Source organism: Sus scrofa, chromosome 16 (assembly GCF_054392235.1).
Source record: "Sus scrofa isolate SSC_HxYL_T2T_F1_AM1 chromosome 16, Sscrofa_HxYL_maternal_Yorkshire_Landrace_v2.0, whole genome shotgun sequence".
Taxonomy (NCBI): domain Eukaryota; kingdom Metazoa; phylum Chordata; class Mammalia; order Artiodactyla; family Suidae; genus Sus; species Sus scrofa.
The window spans coordinates 67,693,908-67,708,563 of record NC_139398.1 but is presented as its reverse complement, the minus strand read 5'-3'; the positions used below and the strand labels follow the sequence as shown (position 1 = coordinate 67,708,563).

General features: G+C 52.8%; 1 protein-coding gene across 2 annotated transcripts in view; it reads left to right on the top strand.

Annotated features, from left to right (window-relative positions):
• Positions 1–1,940: 1,940 nt before the first annotated feature.
• WWC1 (WW and C2 domain containing 1) overlaps positions 1,941–14,656 on the top strand; it is a 176,791-nt gene continuing 164,075 nt past the window's right edge. For both annotated transcript variants that reach the window (XM_085001809.1, XM_021077057.2), the window contains exon 1: positions 1,941–2,626. In XM_085001809.1, the coding sequence (XP_084857935.1) occupies positions 2,508–2,626 (119 nt within the window). In that variant the 5' untranslated portion in view covers positions 1,941–2,507. The remainder of the gene's footprint in view (positions 2,627–14,656) is intronic.

Below are 14,656 nucleotides of genomic sequence, written 5' to 3'. Positions count from 1 at the left end.
GAGTAATTTTTTTTTTTTAAAAAGAAAGGAGTTCCCGTCATGGCGCAGCAGAAACGAATCTTACCAGGAACCATGAGGTTGCAGATTTGATCCCGGGCCTCGCTCAGTGGGTTAAGGATCCGGTGAACTCTGGTGCAGGTTGCAGACTCGACTCGGATCTGGCCTTGCTGTGGCGTAGGCTGGTGGCTACAGCTCCGATTGGACCCCTAGCCTGGAAACCATCATATGCCGCAGGTGCAGGCCTTAAAAAAAAAAAAAAAAGATACAAAAATAGATTAATGGTAGAAAGTACAAGTACTGAAGTCAGACCTAGGATTACTTCCTAGCTCTGTAGCCCTGGCCAATAATATAGTGCTGTGGAGCCTCAGTTTTCTCATCAGCAAAATGGGTATAAGAAGTACTCCTATTCAAGAGTGGCATTGTGAGGCTTCTATGAGATCATGCGTGTGAAGCGTCTAGCATCACAGTGGCTTTAATTTTTGACCTGTTGTCCTCATCACTGATGTGAGGCCTTTATGTATCTTGAAGTTGAGGCCCAAGCAGCGGAAGTGTAGAGGGCTGTGGGACTCTCCCCATAAAAGGAGGGGAAACTCCTACTTCTGGGTGTTCTGAGGCCGGTCTGAGGCTCACATTTCTGGACTTTTCTGCATGGCATCTATGGAATGAGGGAGGAAGGGAGAGGTCCAATCCTGAGCCCATGGGCCTGGCCTAGGGAAGGAACTGGCTTTGCAAAAGGCATTTGGAGGTGAGGAGTTACCAGGGCGGGTCTGGGTCTTTTTCATCAAGAGGAGATGAGGCCACAAACATGAGCTTCTCCCTTTTCCTCAGCACACACTGGCCCGTTTAGCACAGGATCCTGGCTTCTCTGGGAGACTCTGGGGCTCAGACAAAAGGATATGCTATGTTGGTTATCACTCCTTGCATCCAGCCTCTGCTGTATATCCAGAGCAAAAAATGGTCAAAGTCAGAAGTTTCCGTGTGGCTTAGGGTTAAGGATCCAGCGTTGTCACTGCAGTGGCTTGGGGCTCCCACCTGGGGGTGTGGGTTGGATCCCTGGCCTGGAACCGGAAACTTCCACATGTCCCCATGGCTGCCCAAAAAAAAAAGACGTATTCAGAAGACATAGTCAGTTGATCCTTAACTGGGCTACCTTTTATTTTGTAAATACAAACGCGTAGAAATAATTACACATTTTTAATTTGTAAAGTGATATTGATTTTTAAATTTCGAAAGTTTTTTCAAGATGGAATTTTGCTTTGCTTGTCTTCTTCTTTTTCATGACCTCTTGCCCCAAATCCATAACATATCTATCAAATGCCACAGAGAAGACCACACGTGACGCTGCCTGGGTCAGAGTAAGGATTCAATTTAACTGACAACAACGTCATTACTATTACTTATACAAAGTGCTTCTCAGACACCCCCTCGAAGTCCTCCCTGGGGAGGAGATTCAAGCACTCCTAAAGTTACGCACCCCGGGAAGAATCAGCTGTATTTGCAAATACGAGGGGGTGGGGGGATGGGTAAAACGTGGGGAGAAGAATGGAATTAGAGGGAGACAGATGGCGCGTGAGTTGGGGGGAGGGGATCAGAGATCCTGGAAAACTTATGTTCCCCGATTTGCAAGAATGTTTCCATTTAACCACTTCTTGCCTGACTCTTGATACTACATGGGAGGGAAGCGAGAGTTGGAGGATTTGGGGCCACCTGGGCCAAGAGCCTGGACACTCGGGGTAGAGAGAGCCAGGAGCGCCGGGAAGCACTGGCAGATTTGGTCTTGTTCTAGCCTCCTGGGGCTCCGGTCCGGGTCCCGGACCCAGGTAAGGGGCAGGCTCCCTTTCCTCCGGGAGGAACAGCGAAGGGGCGGACGGCGGTTGGGACTGTCCCACGAGGGGGCGCGTCTCGGGCCCTAGGACCCGCCCTCGCGGCGCTGGGCGCGGGGAGGAGACCCGGGAACCCTGGTGCCCGGCGCTCCGCCTCCCGTTTCCGGGGCAGCACGGTTACCTGCACCGCCCGAGCCGCACCTGGCGGAGGCAGAAGTCGCAAACCGAGCGAGCCGAGTAACTGCGGAACGGAGAGGAGGGACGGCACCCGGCGGGGGGAAGGAAGAGGCGGCGGCGGCGGCGGCGGCGGCGGGCGGCGGCGTGGAGACTGGAGGGCGCAGCGCGCCGCGGAGGAGGGCAGGCGGCAGCTGCGCTCGGCTCGCTCTGCCCAGCCGGCCCGGCGCGCACCCGGGCCCGCACCGCGCCGCTGCGGGCGCACATGGCAGCGTGAGAGGCCGGCGGCGGGAGGAGCGGGCGGCGCCGGGCCGGGGCCGCAGGGCCGCATGGACAGCGGCGCCACCCGGGCCGGCCCTCACTAGGGCCCCCAGTCCGCGGGCGCCACCCCCCCGGATCATGGTGCCTCGGCGGCAGCCCGAGCCGAAAAGAACCGGTCGGAGCCGCTGAGCCGGGGGCCCCCGCGGCGGCCGGGAGCTGCATGGGGGAGCGCGGGCCGCGCTCGGGAAGATGCCCCGGCCGGAGCTGCCCCTACCGGAGGGCTGGGAGGAGGCGCGCGACTTCGACGGCAAGGTCTACTACATAGACCACACGAGCCGCACCACCAGCTGGATCGACCCGCGAGACAGGTAGGACCCCCGGAGACCCCCTCCTGCCCTAGGAGCCACCAGCCGGGACTGGGCAGGGGATGCAGGGGAGTTCTGCGAGCCTTTTGCGCTTTCTCCACTTTGCCCCCCCCCCCCGCCCCGCCCCCATCTGCTTCTGGACCCGCTGCTCCTGCCCCAATGGGTTGCTGGGAGGAGGGGATGGCCAGTGAGTTGGCCCAGCCCGCCCCACCGCTATCCTCTGATGGAGGACTTAGGCCCCAGCTGGCACCTGCCAGGAGTTTTGACCTTAAGCTCTAGCCCCGCCCCCCGCCCCCCTTCTTTAGTTCGGGCGAGGAGGGGTGCTGCTGCTGGGGGAGCTACCTAGCCGAGTTATGCTGGGGCTTCCCGAGGAGGCTTTTCCCAGCACGGGGTGGGGGAGGGAGGATGGGGAAGCATATGATTTGGAGGGGGTGGCAGGCACCCAGGATTCAGTGGGAGACTGCTGGAGGAAGGACACTGCTTGCAGAGGAAGGCAGCCTGGAGTGTGATTTTTGACAGGTGCCTCCCGAGGCTCCGAGAAGAGCACTGGAGCAGTCTGGGGGCCTGGAGGCCGGGAGTGGGAAGGAAAGGAAGGAGCCAGGGAGGGCTGCTGGGGAGACTGGTTGTCCAGGAATCTCACAGCAACTTGGAAGCTGTTAGGATGTAGATGGAGGTGAGATGCCTCTGCAAAGCCCTGCCCATCTCCTTTTTCTCCTCCCTCCCCTCCTCTGGGGACCAGGGTTCTCAGCCCTGCACCAGCGTGTCCTGACCTTGGTGGGCACCAGGCCACCAGGCCGGCTGGAGCACGGGATTATTTACTTATTTATTTTTTTGCTGAGGCAGGTGAACGGGGAGATGGCTGGTGTGGCTCTTAGCTTCCAGACTTTCTCCTGATTTTGACTGCTTGACATTTCTTTGCACACATGCACCCCCTCCCCATGGATATCCTGGAAGGAGGGGAGCATCACCCTCTGGGACTGCTTTGTTATCCTTTGTTGTCACCTCTGTGGTCAGTGTCTCAGGAATGTGGAATTTTCACCTGGTCACTGTGACCTTGGGTGTCAGGTGCCTGTAAAGCAATGGGAGGTGAAATTTTGGGGACCCTTTATCTGTGGCGCTGGGATAAAGGTCCCAGAAATCCGGGATGAGGTTGTGTTGCAAGGTGAGGGTTAAGAAAAAGAAAAAACGGAAAGCAATGTGAGATTCCCCGCAGTTTCTGTGAGCACTTGGGTTCATTCAACATTTACTGGGTGCCTACTGCGTGTTCGCTACCATGCTGAAGGTGTCATGCATTTAATTGGGAAGGGAAATTGTTAATGCCGGAGAGCATCCTTGGCAAGCTGCTTTAACCTCTGAGCCTTAGTTTCCCTGTTTGTCAGACGAGTGGTTTGCTTGGAGGGGGAGGAGTAGTAGTGGAAGCGTTAAAAGTTGAGGGGCCATAGACGATCAGTGTCCAGCTCTCATTTTCAAACACGAGACAAACTTTGAGGTCCGGAGCTGGGGATTGAGTGTTTTGATCTTCCCACCCCTCTGCCTTATGCTAGGTTCCCTACTAGCTCTCAAGTTCCTAACTTCCAAATTTGTGGTCCTGATTCTCTTTCCTTCCTGATGCCCCCCCCTTCCCCCCCCGGGTCCGTTGCCCTAGGGACTTTGTTACTGTGTGGTGAACTGGGCAGCCCCTTTCCCTTGTCCTCTCCTAAAACGGACATGAGATCAAGCTTCTGTGTCCTCTCCCTTTTGACATCCCAGCAGCTACTGAGTCCAGTGTGCTGTTAGCAGTTGAATGTCTAAGGTGTTGCTAACTCAACCTGAGGCCATGCATCTAGGAACTTTGCTGGGGTACTAAGAGGATAACACAGCTATAGAAAGCTTCTCGGAGTTCCCGCTGTGGTGCAGCGGGTTAAGGATCTAGCATTGTCTCCGCAGGGGCTTGGGTCACTGGTTAGGCATGGGTTGGACCCCTGGCCCGGAGCAGTGGGTTAAGAATCCAGTGTTGCTGCAGCACTGGCATAGGTTGCAGCTGCAGCTCGGATTTGATTCCTGACCTGGGAACTAACATATGCCTTGGATGTGGCCAAAAAAAAAAAAAAGAAGAAGGCAAGCAGTATGGCTTTTGTGGAGAACTGACTTAGCTAGTGTATAATTTCCCAAATTTTAGTGTTACGTGGACTACCATTTTTGCCGTACCCATCTGTGCTATTGCTTACTTAATCCTTGACTTGAAATCCACCAAGTTTGAAAATTTCTTAGCCACTTTTCACAAATGCGAAACTAGTAACATCTGTTTCCAATGGAAGGGAATCTTTAAAAATACAGTGGGAAAAAAAACCCCAAGGCCATTATATTTGAGCTCAATCCTGTCCTGCCCACAGCCCCAGCAGCAGGCCTGCGCAGCCTGTGTTTTTAGGTAGGTTGGCAAGCAATGGGGGAGCTGGAAACATACGGGTGCTTAATAGAGCTGCTTACTTTCTTCACCTTGCAGATCACTGGTTTTAATGCTGTGCCTTTGTACCTCTTGTTTGTCCCCTTGCCCCTTGGGACCCCTGAACTTAGGGCACTGAGGAGTTCTGAGCTCACTCCTGGAGTGGGCCCCCTCTGAAAGTTTCGAGAAAGAGCTGAGCAGAAGGCATCACTTTTGGCTCTCTGGCGGGTTTGTTGTTGTTGTTTGCTTTTTAGGGCCGCTTTCGCGGGATATGGAGGTTCCCAGGCTAGGGGTGGAATTGGAGCTGTAGCTGCCGGCCTACACCACAGCTCACGGCAACGCCGGATCCTAAGCCCACTGAGGGAGGCCAGGGATCGAACCCTCAACCTCATGGTTCCTAGTTGGATTCGTTTCCACTTTGCCACAGTGGGACCTCTGCTCTCTGGAATTCCCCTCCTGCACACCCAGAAGGGATTTCTGCCCTCTTGCCCCGCCTGTGTGGCCTCGGGCAAATCACTTGACCTCTCTGAGGTGCAAGCACTCCATTGGTGAGAGAAGGTTGCCAATGCCGGTCTTAGTGATTTCGCAGGCTCCTTGGCCTCTCTTTTCCCCTCCTGACTCCATGGCAGAATTGGAAAGGGGCTGTAAGGAGGAGAAAAAAATTCAACCACGCTAAAAAGAGCCAGACTTCTTTTTAGGTGGCGGGATGGGGGGAGAGAAATTCTGCCAAGGTAGTCACCTCTCTGTGGCTGATTAATGCTGTGAAACAATATATCACATTAAAAAAAAAAAATCCTATTCCTTGAGCCTGTGTGTGTGTGTGTGTGTGTGTGTGTGTGTGTATACACTTTTGTCTTGGCTTTTTCCTCACCTGAATCAAGGAGGTATGCCTGCCCATTCCCCTGAATTTAAAAGAAGTCAGTCAAATGGCCCTTCAGTCAGAAAAGTGATTTCTTAGCCACCGAGAACAAAATAGCGTCTCGGGTTACCAGCCCTGAAGAATGTCTTGGCACATTCCTCCCTCTGGGCCCGAGCTGTTTTGTGTGCTGTCCTGCATGGCATGGAGGCTGCTGGGGGTAGGGAATCCAGTTTTCAGCTTCCCCTTTCACCAGGGGGTTTGGACGAGCTGCCAGGCAGCCAGCCTTGCCAACTCTCTCCCCTTCTCACCCAGGGGAGGACCGGGAGGCCGAGATTCCTGAGGACCGTTGTCCCCAACAACCGGAGAGGGGCCAGTGGGCAGCTCGGGCCCTGCCTACTGGGCCAAAGGCTCCGAGGGCACCACGGGCTTCTCCGGAGGCAAGGCTGACCTGGGAAGGGGACAGGCCTGTGGTCCCCACCTCGTCTCAGGTGCTGCAGGTCAGGCCTTGGAGCAGCGCTCCTTTAGCAGAGTAACCCCCAGATGCTTCTGGGAGCTTCCAGCAAAGGGCCAGCACTCGGGTGTATTTAACTTAGAGGTATGCAGAAACAAATACACTGAGTGTTCTCGGAGGAAGAATGGTGTTTTGGAGCTGGCCCTGCTGGAGAAGCTTCCTGAAGTCTAGTTCCCGCTCATTGGGTGGTTTGTGTTCAGATCTTCTTCTAGGAACCACCTGGGAGCTCCGTGGGCACAGTTTCTGGGTCTCTGTGATCCTTGCTGGAGGCCCACTTAGCCGGGTGGCCGTGGTGAGAGGACCCAGCAACTCCTGTCATGATTTGAGGAGGAACTTTTGCCAACCCTGTTATTTCAGGCAATAGTCAGACGTTGGGTCTATAGCAGGCAAAAGATCTTAACCCCCTTCTGGTCACAGACTCTAACAGAGGCTAAGATTTCCCGAAGGAAAGCATGAATGCAGGCACATCATTTTCTGGGGATTCGAGAGCCCGGGGTCGTAATCTCTGCCACAGATTCATTTAGAAACTGCTCATCCCTACCTGTTTGCCTTCCTGGGTAGCTAGGTAGGACATGATGATTGAGCATTTGCTGAATTCAGGCTGTCTGCTGAGAGCTTTACACGGATGGTTTCTTTTAATCCCGCTAACAACCCTGGGAATAGGTAGAATTATCTATCTGAGAAACCTGAGGCTCAGGGGGGCCAAGTGTGGGCAACGCCACTCAGCTTCTGAGGAGCTGAGATGCAAATGCCAGGCCTGCGGGCTCTAGAACCCACGAGTCTCACCACTCAGCTGCCTGTGGAATCCATCGCTGAATTTAGACCTCTGCTCCACTGCCTAAGGAATCTGGCCTTGGGCTGTGGAGGCAGGACAAGCAAGCATGATTTCACTTACCTGATCCCATTCCGGTGTGGCCAGGCCATGGTTACTTAGCAGTTTGGAAAATGCAAAGAGGTTAAATCTTAGAATCCTGGTGTCTTGTATCTCCTGCTTGCTACCTGAGTGACCTTGACAAGTGACACTCAAACTGAGCCTCAGTTTTGTCTTCTCTAAAATGGGGAGATGCACACAAGCCATCAAGGGCCACTTTTGAACCTGAAATAAGCTCAATCAAGTTGGGCAGCTAGCACAGAGCCTAACATGCTGGAGACACTTGGCAATTGCCTCTTCCAGCTTTTACTAGGAAGTACTGAAATTAAATGGAGATCCAGCTCTGTAGCAATTTGCAGCCGGGAGGGACCTTTCCTGTCACTTAGTCCAAGCGCCTCGTTTCACTGGTGACACTGAGACTCAGACACTGGTGATTTGCCTAAGGTCCCATAGCAAATGTCAACCTTGAGTCTCTGGTAGAGGTCGCCTTTCCTCTTTGATGTAAACGTTTCCCTAAAACATCAGACGCAGTTGCTTCTCATCCATTGTAATCATTTGCGAATATTTGATGCTTGTGGTTGTTACTCTTCATAATCCCTTTTGACTGTGCAGACTAGCAAGTTTCTTTCCTTGTGTCACAATCACTTGTGAGTCGTGTCAGAGGAATGTGTTATAGGTTGAGCAGTTGAATTGCAAGTGAATTACTGTTTTTATAATCAGTTTCAATAGATTTAAGGTTATTGTCAGCCTCATGTCGCTTTCCACCAATTAACATTCCGACATGCTTTCTTAAGCGGGAATTATAACCAGCCTACCAGGGAATTTACCCAAAGCCTCCTATTCTCCATGCTTCTGCTCGAAATGATCCACTAATAGCTTATAGTTTGGGCCTTTGCAATTATTAGAGGGCTTTTCTTCTTCTTCCAAGGCTCGAATTTATGATCTGCACATTTCACGGGCGTCTGCGATGCGTGGGAATATCCTCTGTCATTCGTTGAGAAATAAGATTAAAAAGCGCTAATATGGTTAACAGGAAGAAATAAGCGGCTTTGGAACCCACACGCGAAGGTACAATAAGTGCTACATTGCCTGAATATGGACTCTGCACCAAGTGTTTTATATTATCTCATTTAATCCTTTGGCCTGTACTGTGAGCACTGTGGTTTTCTTCATCTTCAGATAAGGAAACAGGGGCTTAGAGTGGTTAAGTATTTACACTTGCTGAAGGTCACCCCCCCCCCCCAGTAGGTGATACACCCGGGATCAAGCCCAAGGGCCTGAACTCCTGCCCCCACAAGGGGCTGTAGCCATTTCAGGGTTCCAGATGCTCTGTCCACAAGCTGGGCTGGAACGTTACCCCTGACTCCTGAAAGGAGGCGAATTCAGCTGTGGCCCTCAGGGAGCGATGTTGCCAAGGAGGCCTGATCAGAGAAGCTGGTGAGATCCGCATGTCGCCTTGGGAGCCTGTTGGGCACAAGCTCTGCCTTCGTGGGAGCAGCCAGCTCCCAGAGGGAGGGAGGGAGGGAAACAGAGAGGGTGGCAGAGAAACTCTGAAGGATGCAGCGCGGAGAGGGTTCAAAGCCGTTGCCCAGTCGCCCGGGTAAACGCTCCCGGCAGCCAGGGAATTAGTAGCTCAGGCGGCTACTCTCTGTCACCAGCTCTCCTGCCAAACTGACTGATTCCCCAGCCCCCTGGGATCCCAGGTAGCTGTGCGGCACTGCCCTTTTGAGAGAAGAGAATCGGGTTGCCTTAGTTACCAGGAAGGGTGGAACGCCAAGCTCAGGTGCTCAGAAGGAGAGACGAGGCTAGAGTTAAGTGGGAGTTGGAAGGTGGCCGGCGTGCTGCTGCAGAACTCTCTGGATGGAGGAAGGCTTGGTCAGGTTTTGGCAGCATCCGCAGGGGGTGCCAACTTCCTGGCGCTTGGCTCTTCCAGGGGAGTGTGGGGAGCTCTGCCTCCAGCTCATGAGGTCCTAACCGCCTGCCCCCCTGCCATGAGCTCAGCAGGGTCTCTGGATGAGAGAAACCAACCCCCCCTTGGAGAAATGGCTCTGGTGGCATCTTCTAGTCCTTCCATTTGGCCGGATCTGGGCTGAGTCTGTATGAAAAATTCGTGCTGGGTCTCTCCCAGCGTGGAGAGGACCCGCCGACCGCACACCCGTAGGTGGAACAGCCAAAGGCCTCAGTTGCTGCTGCTGACAAACTTCTCGGTTGCCCTGAATCCCTGTTCCAGATCAGCAACTGGATACAGTGGCGTTTTGTTATTTAACCTTCACCAGCCGGCCATTAAGCCTCCAGCTCCTGAGCAGAAAAGCTCTTGCCAAAATAATCGGGAGGGAGGATGCGGAGGGGAGCAGCGTTCCCTGTCATTGTGTGGGGAGAACACAGAACATTCTATAAAGATGCTGGACCGGGAAGAGGGGGTGGAGTAGACAGGGCAGGGAAGAGGGCATAAAAAGCGCAAGTGTGGTGGGTTACATCCTCCCACCTCCCCTTCCCCCCCACACACCCTCCCCCCTACTTCGGTGCTTCTACCCATGACATCTCACCCTTGGAAAGAAACGGGATCTTTCAGTTTCAAATGTCTGCCAAAGAAAAAAGATCGAGGCTTAAGTTCTCATTCAATGGTCGGCCAGGGGAAAAAAAAAAAAAAATGAAGCTGCATCAAGATTAGGGACACCTTTGTTGGCTTTTTTCTTCCCGTGCTCCATTCATCACTCTCTGGCAGCCAGGACACCAGGCCAACGGCAGGCAGCTGCTGACTTTCCCCAGCCGGCTGCCTGCTGTTGCTGGGCCTGGTTTGGTGGCAGCCGGGCTGTCCCCACACTGGCTTCCTTCCCCACCCAGGGGCGGTTACTTGTATGATTTGTCACTGGGGTGCCCTGAGGATCCACTGACTGGCACCTGACTTGGAAGGATAAAGTATCAAGATCCAGGCATCAGGTGGCCCTGGGGACAGCCTTCCCGTCTTGCATCTGTTGTGGCTTTTCTTGGAGAGTTAGGGCTCTGTGGGTAAGGTGCTCTGTAGTCCAGGAATTCTTCACACGTGCCCTTGTGTCCCTAAGAGTGAGCACTATAACTGGCACCTGGTGATTACGGGGACATCATTGTTATCTTTGAGTCCTCTTTTTAATTTGGGGGGGGCTTTAAAGGGGTGTACCTGCAGCATAGAATTACCCAGGGTGGGGGTTGACTCAGAGCTACAGCTGCTGGCCTACACTGCAGACACAGCAACATGAGATCCAGGCAGCTTCTGCGACCTACACCACAGCTCACGGCAATGCTGGATCCTTAACCCACTGAGCGAGGCCAGGGGTCGAACCTGCATTCTCATGGTTCCTAGTCGGATTCGTTTCCACTGAGCCACAAGGGGAATGCCAGTCTTTATGTAGTACCTGGCATGTGCCAAGCACACTTTGTTGCTTATGGTATTTTCCTGGCATTCTGCAGATGGGGAAACTGAGCCTAAGGCTGGCCACGTGACACACTCAAGGCCATACAGGTAGAAAGAGGCAGAGTTGGCATCTGAATCCAGGCCCATCAGGTTTCGAAGCCTTCTTCTATACCCTTGCAGCCTTTCTCGGTGCATTTGGAGAGAGGAAGGGAGGGGAGGAGAGGGAGCAAAGGAAAATGGAACTTTTTAACTACAGAGACATAAATAACATACCTATCAGCAGAGATCCCTCGTTCACGATGGAGGACAATGTTTGTGGGGTTCCGACCAGACATGGGTGTGATGATACCACACTGTTCCCCTGCAGTCGATAAGGCCTTCACAGCAATGGTCAGAGGACACCAAGTCAAGTCCTGTCTCCGTCATTTACATACAGTAAGTCCCCTTGAACAAGAGCCTCCGCATCTGTGTGACACGCAGGTAAGAAGAGGACCTACCTGCAGCCCCCGAGGGCAGTGGGAAGATGAAATGACATCAGACATTTCAAGTCTGAGCCCAGTTCCTGATGCACACCCGGGCTTTCAAATGGGAGCTGCGACTAGTTAGGCTAGTTTACTCTCCTTTGCCTTAGCAGAGGGACCAGAGCCACTGTCCCTTCCTGGCCAACTTGGGTTTCTTCCTGCTGAACCCAGGGCTCACCTGAGCCCTGATGACACCAGCGTCCGCCAACCACCCTGGGGCCCTCATTGTATAAATAAACCAATAAATTCTTTTCCCCCTCGTCTTATCAGAGGCAAGCCCTTCTTTGGAATTTCTGGACTGAAGTGACTCTTGGCAGGGAGCTGGCACCAGGGCTGTGTGAGAAGCAGGGATAGTGAATGGCAGTGGTCGTGGCCGAGCAAACACGGCTGACCTGGGAACTGGAGGCCCCTAGAATGTGTCTGTAACTGCTTGGAGAGCCTGTCCCTTCCTTGTGCTTCCCTGTGCCGTGCCGTGTCGTTTCGGAGAGCTGTTGGCAAACTGCTGATTTTAGCGTGGAGGTGGTGCAGAAGGGCATTGGTATTTATCACGTCCCACCCTGCCAGGGGTTGGCCATTCATTCAGCAGGTATTTATTGAATGCCTACCAGGCTTCGGGCTTCAGGCTCGGTTGCCCTCGCTGAGGATCAGAGCAAAGTCCCTGCTGCGATGGGCTGTACCCTCGGGCGAGGGAGATGGGCAAACAGTTAAACAGATAAATTACATTATGACTGGGGCCTTGGTATGTGCTAGAATTCTTTGGCCCATCTCAGGAAGGTGGAGGGATGGCCCTGTCCGTGACACCTGTTGGCGGTTGTGGTGTGAACGTAGATTTGGATCTGGGAGACCTTTGTGCCTTCTCTTACCCAGAACCTGTTAGGATGAGCTGGGTGCTGGGCTGAGTGCTGGGAATGCAAGGGTGACTCAAGGGACAGCCCTCAAGCTGTGCACATGGAAATGCCAGGCTCTCTGAACCTTGGTTTCTTTCCTCTCCTGTTTCATCGGGACTCAATCATTTAAACAAGGTTATTGGAGTTCCTGTTGTGGCTCAGCGGGTTGAGGACCTGACATTGTCTCTGTGAAGATTCCGGTGTGATCCCTGGCCTCACTCAGTAGGTTAAGAATCCAGTGTTGCCGCAAACTGCAGCAGAGGTGGAAAATGCAGCTCAGATCCTGAGTGGCTGTGGCTGTGGTGTAGGCTCCAGCGGCAGCTCTGATTTGCCCCCTAGCCTGGGAACTTCCATGTGCTGCAGGTGCAGCCGTAAAAAGAAAAAAAAAAAAAAAAAATATATATATATATATATATATAGAGTGCCTATAAATGGATAGCGTGTCTGTCATATGCCAGGCATTGTTCCAGCACTAGAGATTCAGCAGTGACCAAACCAACCACAATCCTGTCCTCGTGGAGCTTGCATCCTAGAGCAGCGATTGTCAAAACTTAGGAAGGTGCCAGAATCACCTGGAGGACTTGTTAACCTCCAACCCTACCTCTTCACCTTAACCCCGACCCCCGGTTTGAGTCAGCAGAACTGCTGTAGGGCCTGGAAATTTGCATCGCCAACCTGTGATGGTGCTGGTTTGTGCCCTGTGCTTTGCGAACCACTAAACAGTTGCTTTATTGAATGTTCCCAGTAATCTGGTGCCGGGGAGGCAGGGGTTGGGGACACGCCACCAGATCCCTTTTTCAGCTGCGAAGTGAAGAAGGCAGGTGAGATAAATTGGCCCTCCTTATGCTAAGTGAGCTAAGGGCAGTGGTTTCAGAGCGAGTGCTGTTTACCCGCATCCATGAGCAATTTTGTTCTGATTCTTTTGCTGACCTGCAGTCTGCGTGATGGCAGCAGCATCCAGTAGGGTTTTCTCCAGCCTTGTGAAATAAAGCCCAGGGGAGCAGGCGGTCTGGGGGGGGGGGGGGACCTCCGGAAGCCAGAAGGGAATTCTCGTTACATTAGAATGTGTAGAGTTATGTATGTGTGGTCATAGGAGCAGAGGAGCCAGTCTTCCCTGTTTACAACCGGTGCTGAGTACCTGTGCCAAGCTGCTCTTTATTAAAAAAATTTTTTTTAATTAATTATAATTTTTTTTTTTTTTTGTCTTTTTGCCTTTTCTAGAGCTGCTCCTGCGGCATATGGAGATTCCCAGGCTAGGGGTCCAGTCGGAGCTGTGGCCACCGGGCCTGTGCCAGAGCCACAGCAACATGGGATCCGAGCTGTGTCTGCAACCTACACCACAGCTCACGGCAACGCCGGATCCTTAACCCACTGAGCAAGGCCAGGAATCGAACCTGCAACCTTGTGGTTCCTAGTCGGATTCGTTAACCACTGAGCCACGATGGGAACTCCTGTTTTATTTTAATTTTTAAAATTTTCATTTTGTTTTATTTGCTACACCTGTGGCATATGGAAATTCCCAGGCTAGGGGTCGAATCAGAGCTATAGCCACCGGTCTACACCACAGCCACAGCAACTCGGAATCTGTGCCACGTCCATGACCTACACCACAGCTCACAGCCATGCCAGATCCTTAATGCACGGAGTGGAACCGGGGATGGAACCTGTGTCCCCATGGATACTAGTCGGGGTCTTTACCTGCTGAACCACAACGGGAACTCTAAGAACATTTTAACATCCTCCCCAAACCCTTATTGTCCAAGCTGGACCTCCACCCTTGCTTCGCCAGGCCCCACCATCACGTCATGTCTTTGTCTCCAGATTCAGCTCACCAATGAATTACAGCAAAGCCTTCCCCATCTCCCTTGCCTGGGCTCCATTACACTTTATGCTGTAATAAGAGGGTAGCATGACCACCTGCCTCTTCTTCATCCTTGTTCATAGCAGCTCAGTGGCTGGCACACAGCAGGACTGTGCCAAGCCAGGAAATGAATGCTCTGCCGTTGGGAGATGGGATTCTGTTTCCAGCCTTTCTTCACAGCAGCAAGTTCCTTGTCTTTCCTGAGCCCTAGTCTCTGTGGCTCTCATGGGGGACTAATGACCCTGACCTCCTTTCTACAACAGAGAATAAGAGGTTGGGTCTGGGTCTGGGTCTGGGTGACAGCAGGATCAGTCAGTGATTCTCAAGTTCATTTGCACATTGGACTCACCAGAGGGAGAGGCTAAAAACACCCATGCCCGGCTCATTCCCAAAGAATCTGCTTTAATTGGTCTGGAGGTATGGCCTGGGCCTGGGATTTCTAGACTCTCCCCTGGAGTACAGCCGAATTGGAGAACCACAACTGTAGGTAAATATGTGCCTTCTTTAAAGTGTTCGTGGAGTTTGAATGAGATGACGTCAAAGTAGCTTGTAAAAAGGGCTTTAAAATTTCTACACAGAAAAATGAGGATATTAAAAAATAGCTATGGGGGGGAGTTCCCGTCATGGCGCAGTGGTTAACGAATCCGACTAGGAACCATGAGGTTGCGGGTTCAGTCCCTGCCCTTGCTCAGTGGGTTAACAATCCGGCG